The 22227-nt window shown below is 43.5% G+C and overlaps 1 protein-coding gene across 2 annotated transcripts in view; it reads left to right on the top strand.

Moving 5' to 3' along the window:
• The first annotated feature begins 174 nt into the window (after positions 1-174).
• The window catches only part of PRKAR1B (protein kinase cAMP-dependent type I regulatory subunit beta), a 93130-nt gene continuing 71077 nt past the window's right edge, over positions 175-22227 (top strand). Inside the window, exons 1-4 of one of the 2 annotated variants that reach the window (XM_056503253.1) lie at positions 175-1852; positions 2754-2937; positions 11711-11881; positions 15625-15716. In XM_056503253.1, coding sequence (XP_056359228.1) covers positions 1221-1852; positions 2754-2937; positions 11711-11881; positions 15625-15716 — 1079 coding nt within the window. In that variant the 5' untranslated portion in view covers positions 175-1220. Of the gene's footprint in view, positions 1853-2732; positions 2938-11710; positions 11882-15624; positions 15717-22227 lie in introns of both variants that reach the window. The other variant, XM_056503251.1, reaches the window with a different exon arrangement.

The following is a 22227-nucleotide window of genomic DNA, read 5'->3' as shown; positions in this document are numbered from 1 at the left end:
AAGAGTGGGAAGGACAGGTAAAGATTAGACAGAGCGGAGGGACAGGGACAGAACAGGGCGACAGCGGCGGGGGCTCCTCGCCCGGCCACTTTCACATGTATCACTGCCCCGCTGTGGATCCTTCCCGCTCTGGAGGGATCAAACATCACGGCAGGAAGCCGTCAGTTTCAGCAACAGCATTGTATTCTTTTTAATTTGTATTAGTCAATGTCGCTACATTGTGTTTATGTTGTACTTATGTGTACTTTACACAACCTCTTGTTTTGTGTTCTCTCTGGTGACTGCAAGGAACAGACACCAAACCAAAAGGATGCTCAGGGTCCTTTTCTTGAGTGATCACACCGAACCTAAAGTGCAATAAACTACAGAACTAATTTAAATTATTCTTTTAAAATCGCTCTGTGTTTACCAGCAGAGTTTATTCTCTTGTTGTGCTTATCCTAGTTCAACTGTGATCTTTTGGAGTGCTGTTTCACCCTTTATTCTATGGGAACCATGAACGTGAGTTTCCTGGCAACAGAAGGAATACAAGCGTGGATTGGAGAATTCCTGACAGCAGCACGTGCTGGCCTGTGGCTGAATCCCAGCTGTGACCACGCTCTTTGTGGCCTTGCACAGAGGTGCTGCTGGGTGTGCTTTGCTCTAAATACCCACGGCAGAGCTGCCCTTCCCAGCCCTTCCCAAACTGTGGGTGCTCAGCAGGGCTGGCAGCTCCCGTGCCACAGACAGCCCTGTGCTCACCCTGTGCCTGCCTAGGCTCAGCAGCCTGTCCTGCAAGGCCAGCTCATCATCCACGGTGCTCAGGACACGTTTCATGGCCAGCTTGTCCTCTGTGCCCAAGCCGTCCTTCCTGGCTGGGCCATGTGTCACAGCCAGGCTAGTCTTTCATGGCCATGCCCATCCTTCATGGTCTGGCCACTTCAAACTTGCAGACTGTCCTTTGCTGCCAGGCCTGTTCTTAACAGCCAGACCATTATCCATTGTGGCCAGGCTCGTCTTCCTTCGCTAGCTGGTCCTAAGGCTGGTGGTGTGGAGCAGCCAGGCCGGCTCCTGCCATCCCCTGCGGGTCCGAGCAGGGCAGAGCGGGTCAGTGCGGGGCAGAGCGGGTCAGTGCGGGTCGGAGAGATGCAGAGCGGGTCAGTGCAGGTCGGAGAGATGCAGAGCGGATCAGTGCGGGGCACAGCGGGTCCGTGGGGGGCAGAGAGGTGCAGAGCGGTTCAATGCGGGCCAGAGCGGGTCAGTACAGGGCAGAGCGGGTCCGTGCGGTGCGGTTCGAACGGGAAGGGTCCGTGCCGCCCGGAGCGGATGGGAGCGGAGGGGTCCGTGCGGCTCGGAGCGCAGGGCTCTGTGTGGAGCTGTTCGGAGCCGGTACCCCCCGGAGCGAAGAGCCCGGTGCCGCTCGGTTCGGTGCGCAGGGTTCGGTGCGGGGCTGTTCGGAGCCGGTGCCGCTCGGTTCGGTGCGCAGGGCTCGGTGCGGGGCTGTTCGGAGCCGGTGCCGCTCGGTTCGGTGCGGGGCTGTTCGGAGCCGGTGCCGCTCGGTTCGGTGCGCAGGGCTCAGTGCGGGGCTGTTCGGAGCCGGTGCCGCTCGGTTCGGCGCGGCCGCTCGGCGGAGGCGGCGGCGGAGGCCGCGCCCGCCGGTGAGTGACGGCGGCGGCACTTCCTGCGGGCGAGCGGCGGCGGAGCAGCCCGAGCCTTTGTGCGGGAGCGCAGGACGGTCCCCGCGGCGCCCCGCGGCCCCGGGCGGGCGGCAGCAGCGGAGGCGGCGGCGGCTGCAGTGCGGAACCGGCAGCGGAGCTTCCCCCGCCTCCACCGCCGGCCAGGACAGAGCAGGCGCCGCCGCTCCGGACACCAGGTATTTATTTACCGGCCCCTCCGCTCCGCGGGCCCGGCCGGGCGCGGGGCCGTGCGGCGGGACAGGGACAGGGACAGAGAGGGACAGGGACAGGGACAGAGAGGGACAGGGACAGGGACATCGGTGGCAGGTCCGCCCGCCGGGCCGGGGATGCGCTGGTGCGGGGGCTCCCGGCCGGGCCCGGGGCGCTTCCCCGGAGCCTCCCCGCACAGCCCCGGCCGCCCCCCGGCATCCCCCGGGCCGGGCAGACAGTCCGGGAACGGGGCAAAGCTCTCCTGGCCTTCTGGGCTCGTAACGGAGCCGTCATAACCTCGCTGCGGGAAATAAAGAGGGTTTGGGGCTATTCTCCCCCCAGGTCATCCAACTTCCCTTTGGGGAGCTCGCTTCCCTTCGGGGGGCTCTGCCCGCTCCTCCCCAGCTTCCCCCCGGACCGCGAAGGGTTGTTGAGAAAGGGAGAGATGCTAAAATTGGCCAAAGATCTGTGTAGCAAACAGCTGGGTTCTGGTGACAGGAGCGAGTCCCCACGGGGAGAGCAAAGCAAGGCTTTATGTCATTTAATAGTGTCTCTGAAACTCCATGCCTCGTAGGGTTAATTTCACCGGTTTGTTGCTTTGTTTTGTTTTGGTTTTTTTTTTTCTTCCAAAGATTGATCATTATCTAGGAGTTAAAATCCTCTTTGTGTACTTGGTGGGATGTTGATGATACAAATATGACACAGTTCAGCATTTCCACGTACAACCCCAGAATATCAAAACGTTCAAATTCAATAGGTCCTCAATAGGCAACAGGCAATATTAAAATGTCTTTGCTCTTCAGATCTCTCTGACAAAGAATTTGGAAACTGTCTTTTATCTCTTTCTTGCACCATTTTCTTACCTAGGTTGTGTTTTCTGTTTACAAGCCTGAAGATGGCTGCTGCTGCTTCCTGCAATGTGGAAGAAGATGAGAGCCTGAAGGGATGTGAACTCTATGTTCAGAAACACAACATCCAACAGATTTTAAAAGAATGCATTGTAAACCTCTGTATAGCAAAGCCAGACCGACCCATGAAGTTCCTCAGAGAACACTTTGAAAAATTAGAAAAGGTCAGTGATTTTCAGGTGACTTTACATTTTCCATTTATAAAATGAAAAAGATTGTTTAAAGTTTGCAAATGTCTTGGTACATTTTTTTTCTTTCAAATTTTAAGTGATCACACAAATGTGAAAATGCAAACTGTTAAGAGAAAACAGCCCCAACCCTTTCATTTGTGGATGTCTACTATGACATTGGCTATAGCTTAGAATTTTTTGTGTGTAACAACAGGATTATAATATCTCATCAAACTGCACTTGTTAAAAATGACCTAAATTGGTTGTGAGGCATGGTATCCTGAACTTTCATCTCTTGGCAAAACCTGCCTGTGGGTGCAGAAGATGTTTATTTCAGTGTCAGGTGGTGGGGTTTTCCCTTCCCCTAAAACTGACTAAAATCAGGGAACCAGCAAGTTCTCAAAAATCGTTGAACAGTTTGCTATTTAATTTTACTGCTCTCCTGTCTACAGTGTCTATCCCAGGATAGACTCCTTCAAAAGCAGTGTGGAGAGGGGGAAACATTTTAGAACATCCCAGACAAATTCTTTCTAAAGCCGAGGGATATCTTTGCAGGAAGGGCATGTTGTGAGCAGGTGTTGTTGTAGGCTTGAGAGATAAGGTTTGGTAGTTTCCTCCTTCAAGAATGAATAATGCATAAGGCAGATATATCACCAGTGATGTAAAACATTTAATATATCTCACTCTCTGCTTTTCAAATACATTTTTCTATAGGTGAGTATATACCGAATTTGTGTAGTTAAAAAAAAAATTGCAAATATTGCATTTTGGTGGCAGCCTGGGACATCAGAGAGGGGTAGAAAGTACAAGATGGTTTTTATTGTATTTGATTATTATGAAAAAAATCCAATCTCTTAATTCTGTATATTCTAAACTTCTGACAGTCAAGACCCATTTTGAGAGAATCGAAATTGTTGAATTTCCTTTACTTTGTTGTGAATGTGTGGAATTTTGGATTTCTTGAAAAGAAGGATAAACACCATTCTTGAAAAAAAACCCATTAAAACATACTGTGGCATTATGGAATATGCTCCATTGCTAGAGGGATTTCTTGAGGAGTTGTGCTGGGGGAGTTTGGTTTTGTTGATGTGTACACAGCACACAGACCTGAGACAGGAGGGCAGCTCCTACCCTTGAGAAATGACATCTTCTTTCATGTGATCTCCTATTATTTCCCAAAGAACAGCAGAATTCTGTAGGACATCAATCAGGATGCCAGCACAGGAGCTGATGGATCTCACTTGTCTCAAAATGGAAGATGATTTAGACACATCAAGGCATCAACTGCAGGGAATATTGTGCTTGCTGTGGGAGGACACAATCTTGGCACTGCCTCTCCAGAGCAGCCTGGGGGCTGAGCCTGCTCAGCCTGGAGGCTTTAAGCTGCTTCTGGAGGTTTCCAGCACTGTAATTCTTGTTCCTACAGCAGTTTGACTCTTGTTTCCCAACCATCACCAAGGACTTCCTTGGGATGAATTGCACTGTGAAGGATTTCCTGCAGTAAAATAATATTTTGACTTAGCTGGTTGCATGAGAACAGTTGAAGGAAGACTTCTAATGATAGAGAAATCTTTCAATAAGTTTTATCTTGTTTTTATACACTTGTCACATGCAGGTAGTTTGAAGAATGCTATTGGAATTCTGAATTGAGCAATTGTTCATTAGATTTTTTGTAAATGTGCAATACTGACATGGCACATTTGCTATCAGCTCCTTTAATTTGGGTCCTGTGTCAGGAGAGGAGTGAAACTCTTTGGGTTTAAGCATGATTTTCTAAACAAAGTAATTCATTTTTCCACCTAAGTGTGATATTTTGGGGTTATTTTCCAAGCTCATTAAGATAAACAACACATTCCACTGAAGAGAGCAGTAGAAGAACAGTTTATCTGTCAAAAACACATGTGGGAAGTTTAGAGATGAAGTGTAGGATATTTTTCAAGTGGTTAAAAAATGAGCTTGTGGAAAACCAGTTGAGCTTAATCCACATAAGTGTACTGGAGCTACCTCAGAAGTGAATAAAGAAAGAAGAGTGTGTTTAATTTTGCTAATTCTTCATCTAATAAAAACAACTAATAAAAACAAGATTTACTATGATATGCAAGATCAGAGTGGATCATAAATGCTTTCCACCTTCTGAATCAGAGTTGGGTCCATTGCCTTCAGCTGCTGAATGGAAATGGGTGAGGGTCTAACCCTGAGCCCACCACGCTCGCTGGCCCCAGGGGCCACTCTCAGGTGTGACACCTGCAGGGACAGGTTTGTTTTGGCAGGAATTGTAGGAGCAGCTGAGAGCAGAGCCAGGGAATGAGGTCATGCTCCAGGGATGTGGATGTCCTGGGCTGGTTCAGCTCTGTGGCTGGCCACTCTTTATTCACAGCATGGACATGGCCTGAGAGGGCTGTGAAGGGAGAACATGAATAAATAATTATGAATAAAGTGCTGCAGACTGAGGTTTGATGTTGGATTCTGAAGGTGTGCCAGTGTTAGAAAGAGCATTCCCTCCTCCAAAGCCTTTCTAACTGCAGTTTATTTGTATCAAGTACAGTATCAAAAACCATAAGTCTGAAAATAATTGTGGGAAAACTTTAATACACATTTTTCTGTTCGCTTAACACTGGCAGGACCTGCTTAGGTTGCCAGTAATTGCTGGGAATCAGCCTGTGTTTCTATATTCTGAAGTTTGCAAGTCACTTTTATATGCTGTGACCTACGGACTTCAAGATGACATCTACTCTGATCACATTAACAGTTACTTTGTAAAAATCTGTAACATGCCCTGGAGCACAGAAAATAGTTGAAAAGAGTTTAGATACTTTATATTTTAAAACCTGTGATATTTCCTTTGAGCAATTTATTTTATGTTTCCCAGTGACTGTGTAGATTTTGGTGGATGGAGTGAGAAAATCTTTCCCATAGGGATTGTAATTGGGTTTTTTTGGAGTAAGGGAATAGATGTTAGCTAAGAAAATGTAGCATTGTTTTAACAGCTGTAATTAAGTCCTGTTTATTTGAGGACTAAAGGAGGCATAGCAGAAAAAAAAAAAAAAAAAAAACAAACAGGGAACCCATATTTTCTCTCTAGTTCTTACTTTATGTGAAAAAGTTAATTACTGAGAAATTATGGGCAACACTTTGTATTTTTAGCCATATCATGACTGCAAAAATTTCAGTGTCAGGCTGTTTAGTGCCACGATTACATGATCAAAGGTGGGGTTGTCTTGCCAGATAAACTCAACTGTTCTGCAGCAAAGAATTAGAATAAAGAGTAGAACTAATGAAGAAAATGTCACAAAAGAGGAAGCAGCAGGAAAGTGCAGGATGTGTTTCAAATGGCTTTGCTGAAGCCATGTGTGTGTGGGGTGTTTCAGAGCAGGGCTGAGCTGGGCTTTGCTGGTACCTTCTGGACCTGAGCTCTGTTGCCATCAGCACGTGCAGGAAACGCTGCTTTGCTCTAATGAAATGACTGCCAGAGAATGGGCAGTGTTCTTGTGGATCCAGGCTGATGCTGGCTGTCTCATGGTGCCATCAGAAGGGGAATTTTAGGAAAACCCAAGCTCAGGAATCCACAGTTCAATATCCCAATATCCCCACTGGCAGAACTGCACATGGGTGGGTACTGCCAGGAGCTACCTTGGGCAAAAAAATGTGTAATAAACCACAAACACACCCTCTGTTAGCAAAATACACTTTATTTACTCACCATAGAGAGTTTCAGAACCAAAGGTACTCGAGCATCAAAATCTGAGCACAAGTCTCTTCTTCTGCAATAGTATTCTCCCCCAGTATTTGTATTTTATCACAGAAAGGAATCCTTCAGTCAATGATTTCCACCAGAACCTGTCTAAACAGATGGAATTAATTCTTAGAAGTATGGGTTATTATTATGCAAATTTAACTCACTGCTTTCAGATAAGCTGGGGAGAGGTTACAGATTTGAAGCAAAATCACACCAAGAAAAAGGTATAGAAAAAAATGCATTAACCAAGCAGTTTAATAAAGCCTAATAATAATAATATTGTTCAAAGCTTGCAAAGGAGTTGGGTGGCATCTCCTTGGTGGTCAGAAATGTTGGTAAAACATGCAGGAACATACCTGAGATGCTGATAGAAGCACACCAGTGGGAGCACCGTGTGCCCTGGCTGTGTGACTGCACTTCTGAGCAGGCTTGGGCAGCCTCTGCTCCTGCCTCTCCTCTGCTATCAGTGCTGGGAAGGGCTGGATGAAAAGCAGCTCAGGTGGGACCTCTGTGATTGCCAGAGCCAGCCCCAGGCAGTGTTGTGAGAGGTGACAGTTTTCTTGGAAGAGGTAAAGGAAAACTTGGTGAATTTTTAAAACCCCCTCAGGCAAACTTTCCTACATGCAGGAGGCTTAGGGAAAAGTGGAGAATGAAGGGAATAAAAGCAGAAAGAGAAAAAAAGTTTTTTCCCTAAGAAATAAAATTACAAGCAAACCCATGCTCTAATTGAGCCTGTGTGGAGCATATTAGAGCTGAGCTCCCTGTTTACTTTGTGTGTCCACCAGTGTGAGTAGCTTTCCCAGTCTCACAGCCAAAACCTAACAAAACCAGAGTGCAGGGATGGAACACAGAGGGAATTCTGCCTGGAAGATGTCTTTGTTTCACATCTCAAGCTCCCCTGTTCTACATTCATCAGGTTACTTAATCCACTTCTATGTGGGCTTGTCTCTTCTTACACAAGCTATGCATGCATACATTGTTATTTGGCTGGATTTTAAGGATCAGAAGTGTTGGCTATGATTCTCTTTGATTACATAAGCTTTTAAGTATCAAAAATAGGGTCTGTGTTTTGTAACATAACCTCTCACTTTGCTGTGAGGCGTGTGTAAGAAAGTAGGGAAGAGGTGGTGATGGGTTGGGATGCTGAAGACACTGGTGGGGGGGAAGACAAGAAGTGTGAACAAGTTGCAGGAGGTAAAACAATGGCAGTAAAGGGTCTGAGGAAGGTCAGCCATGCAGCTGGAGTGTCATCAGAGCAGGTGGATTTTTGGCAGGAGAATTTTGCCTAGATTGGAAATTGGGAATGAGCTGAGATGGAGAGAGGCCATGGAAGATGCAGAAACAGTAATCAAAGTGGAGGATAACTGTGGAGTGGGTAAATACCTTGGTAGGATAGTAGGGAGTGCATGTCAAAGATATTTTTTAGAAGTGCTGTAGAAGAAATGGCAGTGGAACAATAATTGGGACTGTGTGAGTAACAAGGCAGAATGATCATAAAGATTGTCTGTCCTGGCAAAAATAAGAGTGGAAAGAAACATTAAGATCTCCCAGATTTTTCCTGCTTTTAGTGATGGCATCAGTCCCATGCTTCCAGCAAAGGGAAGTGCTTTGCCTTTGGTGTTTATTGGTTGCTATAAATCATTGGCCCCAAGGAGTGGTGAGGGGTGGTAGAAACCCTCCTAGATGGAGAACATCTCCTCTGGGTCAATTCCAGAGCAAAGAGACATTAGTTACCTGTGCAAGAACCTTCCTGCACTTTTCTGTGAATAATCCAGATCTGTTGGTCAGAAAAGTTAATGAATGTGCTTGGGGAAAAAAAAAATCATCTAGAGTGTACTTGGTGGTGTTGTTTTTGAATGCAATGTGTACATTGTAGGAAGCAGAGCAGAGGTACTGAGCTTTGATATCAAATGTCTCACTTGTTTTTAGAAGTCTTTTTGGGATGCTGTTGTAAGACTGCACAGTTATTTGGAGCCTCCTTAGGTGCTTTTCTTCCTCCAGCTCATCTGAGTTTTCAGGTAGTGACAAAGCCTGAAAGGAGAGACTGGGAGAGGAAGTGAGTTTCTGTTTAGAAATGCTCCTGCTGATAGGGAAGAAAGCTTCTGGGTCAGGAAGTGTGTGTGCTCTTAAGCAGTGATCTGAAAGGAAGGGTAAACCTAAAAACTGTCTCAGCATTGTGGTTACTTCACTTGCAGTGCTTAAACTCATTAAAAATTCATGAAAGCATTATCTGGGGAAGATGTTTAGGACAATATGCTAAATTCCTGAGGTTTATACCTCAGCCTCTTGTAGCTGAAAGTGGACATTCAAAAGATAAATTGGTTACTGCAACTGTGTTTATTGGTTCTTCTTTCAGTTTGAGGCAATGACCAAAGGAAGTTACACTGTCTTGCAGTTGGGTCTTCTGTGTGTCTTCTCATTTGAAGGTGGACATAATTGGGCAATATGATTATGAATTATCAGTGCCATCCAAAGAGAGGGAGAGAGAGCCATCATTTGTTGTCATGACAACGAAAGAAGATGAGGTGTTTACTTGAAGCTGAGTTCTGCACAAGGATTCACATCAAGCTGCATCTGAAGATCAGTGTTGGAAGAACTCTTCTCCAGACTTCTTTTAAACTTTTGCTGCATTTGTGCAGTTTTACCCCAGGATATATGGAAGACACCTCTCTGAAAGCCCAGCCCAGGAGAAAGGCTTTTCTTTCCAAAAGGCACGCTCTAGTTCAGGAATGGGGATCCTTCCCAGGCTGCAAATAGAGGCATGTGGAAAAGCCAGCCAGTCAACTGCCTGCTGTCTGTATGGAAGGAGTTGGGAGTGAAGAGACTTCCTTTCAAAATGAACCACACCGTAACTCACTTTTATAATCCTTTCAAATCTTTTTGGCTTCTAAAAGTATTTGAGTTTAAGAGCATGCTTTGTAGTATTAATTTTATCTCACTGAGCTTTCTTTTGTATATAAATCTGTGCTGGGGCAGGGGAGATATTATTTATTAATTCCTTGGAAGTGGCTTTTATGCAATGTGTACTGAAGAGAGAAGAGTGTACTTTATATTCAAATGTGGCAAACTACTACTCTTCTCTCTGAGTAAATATACTGTGTATAAAAAGAACTGTGTAAGTGCTGCACACCATTAGTTACCTGACAACCCTCTGGTTGTACTTTTGTTTTGGTTAAATTTTAGCTGCTATTCTTCAGAAAGTTCTTTATTACTTTTCAGTTAAGCCCATGAAGAAGATGCATTTGGTTGTGTTCATTTGATAAAATCAGAGACCATTGACACTGTCAGAGATAGGCAGTCAGTAATGCTATTTGAGATTCTTCAGTCATAGCTTTCATTTTTAAACACTAGATATTAAATATAATTTTAGTATACAGCACAGATTTGTATTTGAAATATGTTGCTTGATTGTAGTTAAGGAATCTAGAGACAGGAGTAAGGAAGAAATCTATGAGAATGCAGAAATAGAGTTTGCAGTTCTTACACTGTAGGAAAATCTAGCTGAGTTTTTTACATATCCAGTGCTGCTAGTTGAAATTAAAAAGTTTCAGTAAGGATTTAATACATCTGAAATTCTATTTTTTTTTTTGTTACAGCACCAAGGTCAACTGTATTGTGGCCTGGGATTTTTGGGGTTGTAAGCCATATTTAAACCCCAGCTGATCTCAGAAAGAGCTTGGCACTTTTTGAGGCAGGTCAAGATCTCGAAAAGACAGATCTTTAGTGAGCCCTCTACATTTTATCTCTGAGCTTGTCCCCTAAATATATTTGTAATGCCTTCTTCAAAACAAGAATGTGTGATTTGTTACTTTGAGTCATGCAGCATGGGAAATACTGTTCAGTGATTTATTTCAAGCAGCAATAGTGCATCAAAGACTGGTGTCAGAGGTTAATGAGAAGGGCAGTGTCAGTGACGGTGCAGGAATTAACTGGAATAAGACCAGAAAAGACAGGTGGCATGACTGGATTTAATATAAACATCAATGGCAAAACATATATTAATCATCTATTTTTCTTGCAAGCTTGAAAGTTGTGAGCTCGTGCCAGTTTTGTGTACTGCCCTTTTCTGTGCCATACCTGATGAGCTGTGGATAAGTCACTTCCTCTGGCAGTGAGACCAGCTGGTGATGCTGGTGTTCTGCCACTCGTGCTGGTTCTCCCTCCTCCACTCACTCCTGTCCTAGCTCTGCATGGAAAGTCTCACTGGAAATTTCCTGTAGGACAGGAGCCAGGTTCTGGCATCCCTGTTGGAGAAACGTTGGTTTGTGGGGTGTGCAGGGAGCTCAGCCTTGCTGTGCTCTCCTTTGGGTAGCCTGCAATGCTGCTGAGCTGAGCTGTCTGAAAAATGCTGGGGTTGTTCAGGGAGTTGTGTGTACTCTTTTCTATTCTTGTTACTCTCTCTTCAGGGATTCCCCTTCCTATTTTATTCTCTGTTCCGCAAGCATGAAATTTGGAGAATAACCTCCCTATTGGCCAGCTGGTGCTCGGCCAGCCATCATCTTTCATAGTCCTCTGGAGCCTACCTTGGATCTTATTTGCTTGGAAGAAGTCCCATTGGTTATAAATCAATTGTATGGCAGAAATTCTGGAGTAGGGAGCATGTTTGTTGTTTGTGGTGACAATTAGCTTGCAAAGCCGAGCAGGATGAAGAAAACTAATATATCAATGTGTGACTTCTGACAAGTTGTCTGTACAAGAGACAGCGACATGTACAAGCCAAGCGAGAAAATAACAGCTGGGATGTTGGAGAGTAAGCAAAGGAGGCTTTTTTGCTTTCTCAGCCAGGAGTGGCTGAGAGATATGCCTGCACTTAATATACATTGGTTGCCATGATGTGTAACAGGAGTTGAACAGTTCAAATGCCTGTACACACATTGTAGTTTATGCTTTTCTCATTGAATTTGTGATTTTCTTTCAGCAGATTGACAATCTCCCAAACATAGAAGCGAAAGGGCTGCTGATAGCCATAAAGGAAGGGTGAATTGACTATACCCATGGATAAGAGGTGCTTTATTCTCTTTTTGCCTGCAGGAGGAATGCAAGCAGCTCCTGGCTCGGCAGAAGTCCAGCTCCCAGTCGGACTCTCACGACGATGAGGTTTCCCCTCCGCCGCCCAACCCGGTGGTGAAGGCGCGGCGCCGGCGGGGCGGGGTCAGTGCGGAGGTGTACACGGAGGAGGATGCTGTTTCCTACGTCAGAAAGGTGACTGGGACCGTCCCTCTGCCTCTGGCATCTGCGACACAATCGAGTGACTCGTGTTTTGTCCCTCATTTGGCTCCTGGGCCAGCCAGGGTGGTGTCCTCATGCTGGCATGAGCAGGGCTGACCATCCTCACACTCGAGTTTTTTGCTGTCTCCTTGACTAAGGGTTTTCCCCATCAGTGGGATTTCAGCATTCTCTGCTCTTTCCTTTTCAAGATGTGCAGCTCATCTGTTTCCCTGTCTAACAGGGCCAGTAATTCCCAGCCACTTTCTTGATAGTCCCTGACTGCAGCATCTTCTGATCTGATCAGACCCTCGCATTGTTGGAAGACAACTTTTCTATTGCTGTATTTCCTGTTATTTTGATTTTTGTTTTTTTGTGTTCAGTTCTGCCTCAAGTTTTCTTTAATCTAAGTCATTTAGGTTTCCTAGACCAGGCACATATATCCCTATGTTGATTAGGTACCACTTAACCCATTGAATTTTGGATGCCTGTTGACCATACTTGGGTGATTTTGTGTGACCGTTGTCTTTGAAGAAATGCCAATCCCAAATTAGCTAATTTCTTCACTAGGAGCTCTAATTTGAGCTTCTCTCTTTTAAGCTCCCTTTTTCACAAAAATACCTAATCTTTGATATCTCTTAATAACTCTGCTTTTCTTCTTTTTTTTTTTTTTTTTTTTTGGACAGTGGCTAAAACTTTCAAAGATTATGAAAAGAAAGACATTACAATAGCATATGTCATGTTTGTTTAGGGAGCCAGACTGAAAATATATTTCATAAGGTTGACAGATGCTACTAATGTGCTTTTGTGCACGCCTGGAGGAGCTTTAACTCAAAGAGCTTGCTTTTTCTTTATGGGAATACATTTTGTCAGTCACTGTTTTTTGGCAGAATGCTTTTTGCCTTTGCAGTCAGATGTGCTTTTGTCATCTGCTTATGATACAAGTTCTCTGGCTGCTCAGGGGATTTCTGTCCCAAGAAAAAAAAGAATTGGGAGAGCCATTCATTCTAAAAACAAGTGTGTAAAAGCATTCTTGTGGCAGTTAAATAATGTTTGAAAATGAGTGGTAAATTTTAACAGCACTGTGGTCTAGCTATTAATGAATGCCCTGCACTGTTAAAAAACTTGTGTGATACTTCAAAAGGCACTTTAAAACAGTTTTCTTTCTGTGCATTTTGCAATACCCTCCTAAGAAACTTCTGTGGAGAGATCCCATTTGTTTCTGTTTGTTATGGGTTCCATCTGACTCTTCTGAAAATCAAAGGAAACACCCCTTCCCCACCCCCCTGAGTAATTCTTTTATGTTTATAATGGAACCTGAAGTAAATTTTGTTTTCTTCATTTCTCAGCAGTGATGTCAGTGAGTCCTGACAGTAGCATGAGTAGGCAAGAACCAGAAGCAGAAATACAGATCATATTCTGTGTGTTCTGTGGCTAGCCCTGTTATGATTTTAATTTCCTAGGAACTGACTGATCTTAAATAATAATAATTTAGGGGATGGTTTCTTGTACAGCTACAGATGCTGGACAGAAGACAGAACTAGCACTGGAAGGATTTGTGTCAGTGCTTTGTCTTCTGGCATAAGCAAGTTAATCCCATGGTGAAACCCATGGATGTGTGCTTGTGACAGATTTCTAGAGCACAGAAGTAAAAGGAGACACTGAAAGGACAAATTATGGAACAAATTAAAAAGATTAAAAAGCAAGGCAAAGGTTGTGTTAGACTATTGCAAACAGATGGAATTTTAGATAGTAGTCAGGAAGAGCTGCTGGCTTGAATTCAGGTGTTGGATAGAAACACATCTGGGTCATAAGGCAGCTTGAAGGATCCCTTCAGGGGTGAGCTGTAGCATGAGTAGTGCTAGAGGCAGTGAAATGAGTTATGTCCCTGGAGAGAAAATCAAAAGAGATTTAACTTTGTGATTTGAGCAAGCACATGGCATGGCTGCATTCTGGGGAGGATCTCTGTGGAGGGTTAGTTCATCCTTGAACTAGGGAAAGCAATATTTGTCAACACATCTGACATAACACAGTTAACAGCTAGCAGAACAGGAATCTTGCTCTAAAGAGGGTTATGAGCTTGAAGAGAGCATTCAGTGATTGTTTGGAAGAGTGATGTAAGAAATGGCTGAACAACTCTTACCAGCATTTGATTTTGGTCAGATGCCTGGTTACACCTAGAGGATCTCTCCTGTGCTTTGTGTGTCCCTGCCCCAACAAACCCACCAAGCCTTGTGGCTTTCACTGCTGCAAACTTACACTGAGAAAGGCTAGTCAGTGCTATTTCACAATCAGACAGAAAGGCTGGAGTTGGATGTCTCAGTGATCTGATTATTTACCCCTTTGGCTCATCAGCAGTAAGCTGAGCAGCTGCTGTATTCCTAATAGAGCAAGGGTTCAGGTCTGCAATTCAATCCAGTGTTCCTGATAGGGTAAAAACCAAGAATAAGATACTGGCTGAACTTAACACTGAGAAATTTAAACTTTTAGATCAATTAGATTGGCAGTTTGTACATGTGTATTCTCTAGATTTAATTTGGGTAATCTGGTGACTGCAGCAATCAATACAAGAGAGGTCTGAAGCCAGCTTAACTTTAGATCTTCACAGCGCAGCATTTCCCTGTGAAATAAATCTTGATAATTCTTTGTGGGAGCTGGTTCTACATCAGTTTTACCCTTTGAGACATCCTTCTTTTGCTTGGATGGTCCTTGCCTTTCCAGGGTGAGGGAAGGAAATTACCTGCACATCAACACGAGTAGTAACTTGCAACAGACAGATACACCATTTCTATCATAAGAAAATGTGAGATATAAATGCTCCTTATCAGACCTTTATTGTGCAGTAATTGAGACTTCCAAACAGATTTTGATTTTCAGATTGGAGTAAGGTTTATTTAACACTTAAAACTCCTGCTATGCTTGATTCTGTCCTGTTATAATTAAACTATTAAGGAGAATCACATTATCAAAGACAGTATCTTTGACAAATTCCTTGTGTCTCTCCTAACCTTGGAGTCTCTGACTGGTAGAACAAGATACTTGGCAAGTAGAGAGACACATTATCTACTGGTATCTTACCTGAATGGCTATCAAAATGGAAACCTTAGCTTTCCAAAGTGGAAACTTCAACTTTTATTTTGAGCAAAGTCATGCACAACAGGACTTTTGACATCTCTCCAGTTAACAAATAAAGACTTCTTCATTTTCAAATGGAAACTCTTCTTGTTTGCCATGAAGCCAAGGCAGAGGATTTTGACTCAAGTGGACCTGTCAGGAGCTTGGTTCCTTATACACAGCCAGGACTGAAAAATATGATGTAATCAACACATTTTTACCTTTTCCCTAAAGAAGTGTTGCTATTTCCCCAGTTTAAAAAGGAGATTGCTTCTGATATTTTTTGGAGGAAAGAGGAATATAAAATGCCTTTTCCTCAGTCCAAGAGGTTTGAAAGGAGACTACACAGCTCTTCCTAGTTATAGTATTTTATGGATATCCTTCTCCCCAGTCATCCCTGATTTTGTATTTCCTTTCTGAGTGTCATTTTGAGAACAAAAATTGTTATCCTCACATTATCAAAGCCATAATTTATTACTTTTTTAGTGGCTTTATATGATAGCCTGTCTTAGTGCCTGAAATCCAATTGCATCCATTTTCCTGAAGAGTAGAATTTTCTGTAGATTTCACGATTTGTGAAGAATTATAATCAGGTGTGTAATTACCTGTCATTCTTTTCTCTGCAGGTTATTCCAAAGGACTATAAAACTATGACTGCTCTGGCTAAGGCCATCTCCAAGAATGTGCTCTTTGCTCATCTTGATGACAATGAACGAAGGTAGGAGAAATTTTATGATTCAAGGGAACCCACAGCTTGGTGTGAGGACCAGAAATTAGATTAAATTTCATCTCAGGGCTAAGAACTGCCCTCACTGATGCATTGGAGTCACACTAGATGCAACATCAATCTGCTCATGGTATTATGACAGAGGGTAAAATCACAAAGTAAGAAAGGATAAGATCAGATTAGAGTGTATTCAGACATATTCAATATTTTTAGAACAAATGGGCCTGATAAACTTTGTTCTAGATTACTTAATTAGATAAAGCAATCTCAGAAGCATTTGTCATTACTTCTGAAACTCAGGGAAGACAGGTCAAGTGCTGAATGAGTGGGAAAGAAAAAGCATAATGTCTGTAAAATGTTAACAGGGAGTGACAGGTAAATTGTTTTGTTCTTGGAAAAACTGGAACAAACAAATTATTTATATGCACCTGAAGGAGGCCAAGGAGCTCAGTAACAACCAGTGTGACTTTTAAGGACTTGAAAATGTCTTTCCAGAACTGACAGCAAGTTGTGCAGCTGGGAGAGGCACAAAGGATGCAAACAGGTCAACTTCCAGTAATGTTTTTGACATTAATATTTATGATGGTTTCATTAAAAAATAAAAAGTGGGGAGGAAGTGTGTCTTGGGTGAAACCAGTGTGGAGTCTGTGCAAAACTGATGTAATTACACCAAATAGCAGGTTCCACTGGTCCATCACTGCAATGGAAGGGCACATTGAAGGGGTTGTTCTGCTTTTCACCATTATTGTTGTTAGTAGCCTCAGTGGGACAGGCTATGAGTGTTGAAATTTTAGCTGACATGGAGATGGGAAGGGCTGCTAAAACTGGGAGACAAGGGTAGCATTGAAAATTATGCTGACAGGTTGAGGGAATGTTCTGGAAAAAGCAGGATGGATTGACACTGAGCCAAGTGCAGAGAAGTATTCCTCAGGCAGGAAAAACACCTTTGTGACTGTAAGACAGTTCTGCAGTTTTGGTAATTCCTTGAAAAGCTATGTGGGACTTATTGTGACTCATGGTCTGAATAATAGTCACTAATGTCAGGCTTTGTTTTTTTGAAAATACTAATGTTTTGCTGGGGTAACTAAACAGATCATGCAAGATGTCCCAGTGTGGGAAAGATTTCAGCTGGAACAGTGTCCAGCTTGGGCACTGCACTTCAAGGAAAAACAGTTGGAGGAAATTCATGGAGGAGTGGTGGGAATGATCACAGACCTGGATAACATCACTTCTGAGGGAAGAATGGGATTGCTTACCCTGCAGAACAGAACTTTGGGCAGAGGGATGCAGTAACAGCTTATAATTGCATGTGAATAATGCTGCATGAGTGATGAACTGCTCTGTGGGCCAGAGGGTAAAGAACAGCAAATTTAAAGCACAGTGGGAGAGTCAAGTAGGATCCAAGGAGAGGTCTCTGGTTGCTTGGGTAGGTTGTGGAGTCTCCACCACTTGAGGCCATTAAGGACAGATTTAGGCTCTGGTCTGCCAGGAATGAGCAGCATCAGTCCTGCCTTGCAGCAGACAAGGCTCAGTGAGGTCAGGAGCTCCTCACCAACCCCACTTTTCTGTGCTTCCATGGTTGGAAAAGACAAAAACTTTCTCTACACTGATGGTTTTAGTTCACAGAACATCAACAGCACAGTCCTTCAGTGGGATTACACAAATGCTTGCAGTCAAAACACATTCCAGGACTGCAAATTTTGTTCCCTCTTGCAGGTGTTTACACAGTTTAGTTACTTAGCTGTGAGGAGCTGCTGTTCTGATTTGGATAACTGGGAGTGTATGGTTTGTCTTTTTGGGAATTTCCTTGTTGATCTTATCCCTTCTAAGGGATCTCAGTATTCAGGCCTGTTCTGGAGGTGATTTAGAGTTTGCATCAACTTCCCCCCTTCTCTGGTCAGTGCTGCCTGGGAGTTTTGCACGTGGGTGAGGCCAGTGCTCTGCAGCCACTGAAGGATTTCTGTCTATGCACAGATAGAATTACACCCATTCCTTGGCAGCCTTCTATTTCCTCTCCCACTCTTGGACATCCAGCAGATTAACGTCCTCTAAGGCCTCCTAGTTGTGAAATGGTGTATAAAGTCAAAATTGGTGACAAGGGGCCAGTCTGAGTGACCTTTTTTCTAACCTCTTCTGATTAATCTCTTCTAACCCAGCAGTGTGGCTATGGAGATTTTTCCTTGTTCATCACGTAATGCTGAAATACAAGCACACCCACTTGGCTCTTCTGACATGTTGAATAGTAAAGGGGAATCAAGGCAGTGTAATTATTCATTTTTCTTCTGTGGATAAAAATGAAAAGTAACTTTTCATCGTTTCATTGGCAGGATGTTGTGTCTGTGCTGGACAGGGGCAGCCACTGAGAGGGGGGCAGTGGGGAAGTTCAGAGGTGAGCTGCTGTGGGAATGGAGATTAGACCTGATGATTGCCAAGGAGGAGAAGGAAATAAAACTGAAATAACCAGTAGGGGAGAGAGCAGGGCTGAGAGCAGCAGGAGTGACACTGCAGGATGTCAGCAGTGCCAGTCTGCTCTGCTGGGTCATGAGCTACATCTGACAGTCCCTGTGCAGGACTCCTGACCACATAAAAAGTGGAAAGGTTAAATGTTCACCATATCTGTGTGTAAATGCCATGTCAAACTTGTTCATCAAGGAGGAAAGAGAGTAGATCAATGTTTAGCTAATATAATTTTTGGAAGTGTTTATTGCTAATGTACAGGCAATGTAAGGCTTGCAACAGCTCTCAGAAAATGCAAAATACACTTTTGTGTATTTTATTACTTGCATTATTAATATATTGGTTTCTTTGGTGTGAAACAACTTTGAAAGCAAGAGGCACAAAATGGTATTTAATGCTTTTACTAAAATAGTGAGCTCTTATGAAGACAGATAAAACTTGAGGACTCTGTATTTATTTCAGCAGTACACAGTGTTGCATTTACTCTTGTGTTCCCTGCCTGGCAAAGGTGGGAGGATAAACAGCATTTCTTAATATCTGTGCTTGTTGGGACCAAGATGTAAAGATGAGCATTGGCACTGTGCAGACCAGGTTCCTCAGCCTACAGAAGAACAGTTTTGTTTTTCTCACTTCTACCCAGTTGCTCCATGTCTTGCTTGTTTCTTTAAATTTTTCACAGCACTGGGATATTTTTGAGTCCTATTTAGGATGTGACCTGTAGTCAGTGGTTCCTTTCCTGCAAAAATGCTGCTTTGGCCATGAATCTTCACCATGTATTTATGGTCACCCCTCCCCTAATATTCTTAACTGTTGTGTCATTACTTTAAGTATATCTATTTTCTCAGACTAATTCTTCAATTTGTAATAATTTTACATCCTAAGGTGTTTTGAAGTGCTTGCAGCTCCTTTGCAGCAAGGTATTGCCTTCAAACTCAGAAAACACACTTTTCATCTGGGTCACTAACGACTTGTGGTTTCTTTCAACACATGCATAATTTATCATGAGAAAAGTGGCTTTCCATAGCTAACAAGAGAATTTTAGTTGTTGTCCTGTTGATCTCATATTGAAATTCTTCTTGAAACTTCTGGTGATTAGCAAATTTGAAGGACATTATTATTGCCATAAGCTTTATTCACTTCTGCATAATGCCATGTTTTATTAAAGCCCTGGCTGCAGGCCAGCTGGAAAGCCTCATTTATGTGGAAGAAACCTAAGAAGGCACCATTCAGGAGCAAGATATTTTAGAAACAGGATGCCACAGCTATGACATATTCATTACACATCCTGTGCTTTCCTTGCATTTGTAACTTAACTCTTTTGTTAAAAAACAAACACAGATTTAGCTTCTGCCTGTGCTTCATATATGCTTGCAGTGTGCAGAACAGTGCAAGAAGAATTCCACCTTAGCTAGAAAACTCAGGGTAGGGTTTCACCATTGATTTAAGCTGAATTCTGGGCTGGAACCAAAGGATGAAGTAACAGTGAGTGGCAAATTTTGGTTGCATGTTCCTGCTGCTCCCATGGCCAGGTGAGCCAGGGCAGCTCTCTGAAAAGTGATCTTCCCTGCAGGGTTGTTTCCAGTCCTTCCTCCAGCAGGTCCTTCCTCCCACCCTGCCCCTGGGCTTTGGCAAGGGGAGGGAAGGAGCAGGGATCAAGGGGAAGGGCAGGATCTCCCCTTATGGCAGCAGCAGGGGCCCAAATCAAACGATGTGGTGGCAAAACTGCACCTTAATTTCCCTTACTAATCACTGGACAAGGCCAGAGGATGGAAATAGGTGTGTGGATACCTCTTTAATAAACCTTGCCAAGAATGCCCAAGATCTTGGGCTAAACCTCTGGGAAGATGAGAGATGAAGAGTAGAATAAGATATGGGAGAGAAATTGCACAGTGATGGCAGTGGGGGCTGCAGGGCTTTGCTGAGCCATAATGTGGCTTCCTTGAGTTAGATTAAGGTTTTTTTGGTGACCAGAGTTGGATGGGATCCTTCACCCTCCTTTTTGGGGACAGCAGAAGAGGGGAGGTGCAGCATGATCCCAGTGTTGTGCAGATGAGGATTTGTAAAGGGGTGAATGCCCCACCTGTGCTGGAATTTAGGAGATTGTCAGCAGACAGCACTGGCTGGGGGCAGAGGAGGTGGGAATATGCAAGTTATATTATGCAGATGTAACAGATATGGCAGAGATTTGGGAGATCTTTTCCTGATCATCAGTGGTATTGGATGATTAGTCTGTCCCTTCTAGTTGTACACAACCAAAAAGAGGAAACCCAAATTTACTAAGGCACCTAAACAAAGCTTTCCTTCTTTGGGTAACACCAATCTGTTTTCCAGGTAAACTGTTTGGCAATCCAGCTTTTCTTTGTGCCTTTTTGTGCCTTGTTTATGGCCTTGATTCCTCCTGGTGTTTAAAAGTGTGTTAACTGTGAGTTGTTGCATTGATTTGCTGTGGATGTCAAAGGAACTATTCATGTATTTAAATGGAAGCACATTTGGTCTTGCTGAACTGGAGCTTGCCAATGAGGAATACTACTTAAACTAGAAAAAAATACAGATTTTGGAGACAAGAATCATCTGGCAGCAGAGATGGAAATGAAACCAGGTAGACTTGCCCAGCTGCTTGGAAAATAAATGATCCAATTCTCCATTGAAGGATTAGCTGTGAATTTAGCACTGACTTTATTTTCCAGTACATCCCTCTCATTTGTCCAAGAATTATTGTCTTTAATTACCATTGTGGTGCCTGCAGGCAGCAGTCCTTAAATTAGTTATGCAAAGCTGTGCTCTCAGCAGTCAGTCAGGAGATGGTATCAGCTTTGGTATCAATCCCCTTACAACAGCCTGACAGCATCAGCAGACTCTGCTTTTTGTGATGTCAGTATTTGGCCTGGTAGGTAAGCTACTCTCTTAAACAAAACTAAAAGCACACATTTGGTATTTATGGATATTTTTATCTGTCAGTTCCTAGCTTTTTAGGGGCTGTGATTCACCCTCAGTGTTTTGTTAGACAGTTTGTATTCTTCATCACAAATGCTGGAGGCGCCATGCCTAATGGTGGTTATTTTTAATTCTGCATAAAGCACTGGTTTACATATGGGCAGTATGTCACCCATTCTGAAAAACAGACTTAAAGCAGAGAAGTTATTTACATAAATCCTTTTTAGATCTAGAAAAAACAGCCCGAGGCAAATAGTATGCATGCATGCTCGTGAAACAATCTTGAGTCTAAACTTATCTCTCTATATATAAAACAGAAAAATGATGACTACTGCTGGATTTAACAGCCCTTGTAAAATTTTTCTACCACTGCAGTATGTATGACCGTGCCTTTGTGTGCTTCTTTACACAACAATTAGCTGGCAGTGGCTCTGCAAATACATTACTCAATGCTAAGGCTTTCCAGAATTAAACACAAAGGTTGAATAAAAGAACTGTCCACTCTTCTCAGCAAGTCTTTGTCTTCTGCACCAGAGCAGCTGGAAGCAGTAATTTGTCTTTGTGCAAGAAGGGGCAAGGGTTTATTTCAACTAGAGCTCTTTAAAAAGCTGCTTCCTTACTTCCACCCCCCCAGAAGGGTTGTAGGTAACCTGTGAGCAGCTTCTCCTCTCTCAGGAGTCTTTATGAGGGACTGATTCTGCAAACTGGCATGGCTTTGAAAGCCTGGTGTCTTCAAGGGGTGTGACTGGGACTGAGGATAAACTCTGTGTTCACTTGCTTCCTTATGCATTTAGAGGTGGATGTTCAAAGAGATAAAGGAACTGGATATTCCCACTGACTGATATACAGTGGGAGGTGAATGTTTAACTCCCACAGGGTTCTCTTGGAAATCCCCACCTTACATTCTGGGTGGTTAGACCTGTGCATTTCCATGATGAGGTGACATCTGCCTAGTAGCACCAAGTCTGGAAAGGCAGAAACTGCCCTTCAAACAAAAAACATCCTATAATACTACAAGATTTAGTAGTGGGATTTTTCTTCTGTATAGAAAGAGAGAATTCAACTCAACAACCAGATGAAATTTCTCTGTCATTCCAATGCACTTAATGGG

The sequence above is a fragment of the Oenanthe melanoleuca genome, chromosome 14 (genome assembly GCF_029582105.1).
Source record: "Oenanthe melanoleuca isolate GR-GAL-2019-014 chromosome 14, OMel1.0, whole genome shotgun sequence".
Classification (NCBI taxonomy): domain Eukaryota; kingdom Metazoa; phylum Chordata; class Aves; order Passeriformes; family Muscicapidae; genus Oenanthe; species Oenanthe melanoleuca.
The sequence above is the reverse complement of the archived record's forward strand: the minus strand, read 5'-3'. Positions and strand labels throughout refer to the sequence as shown.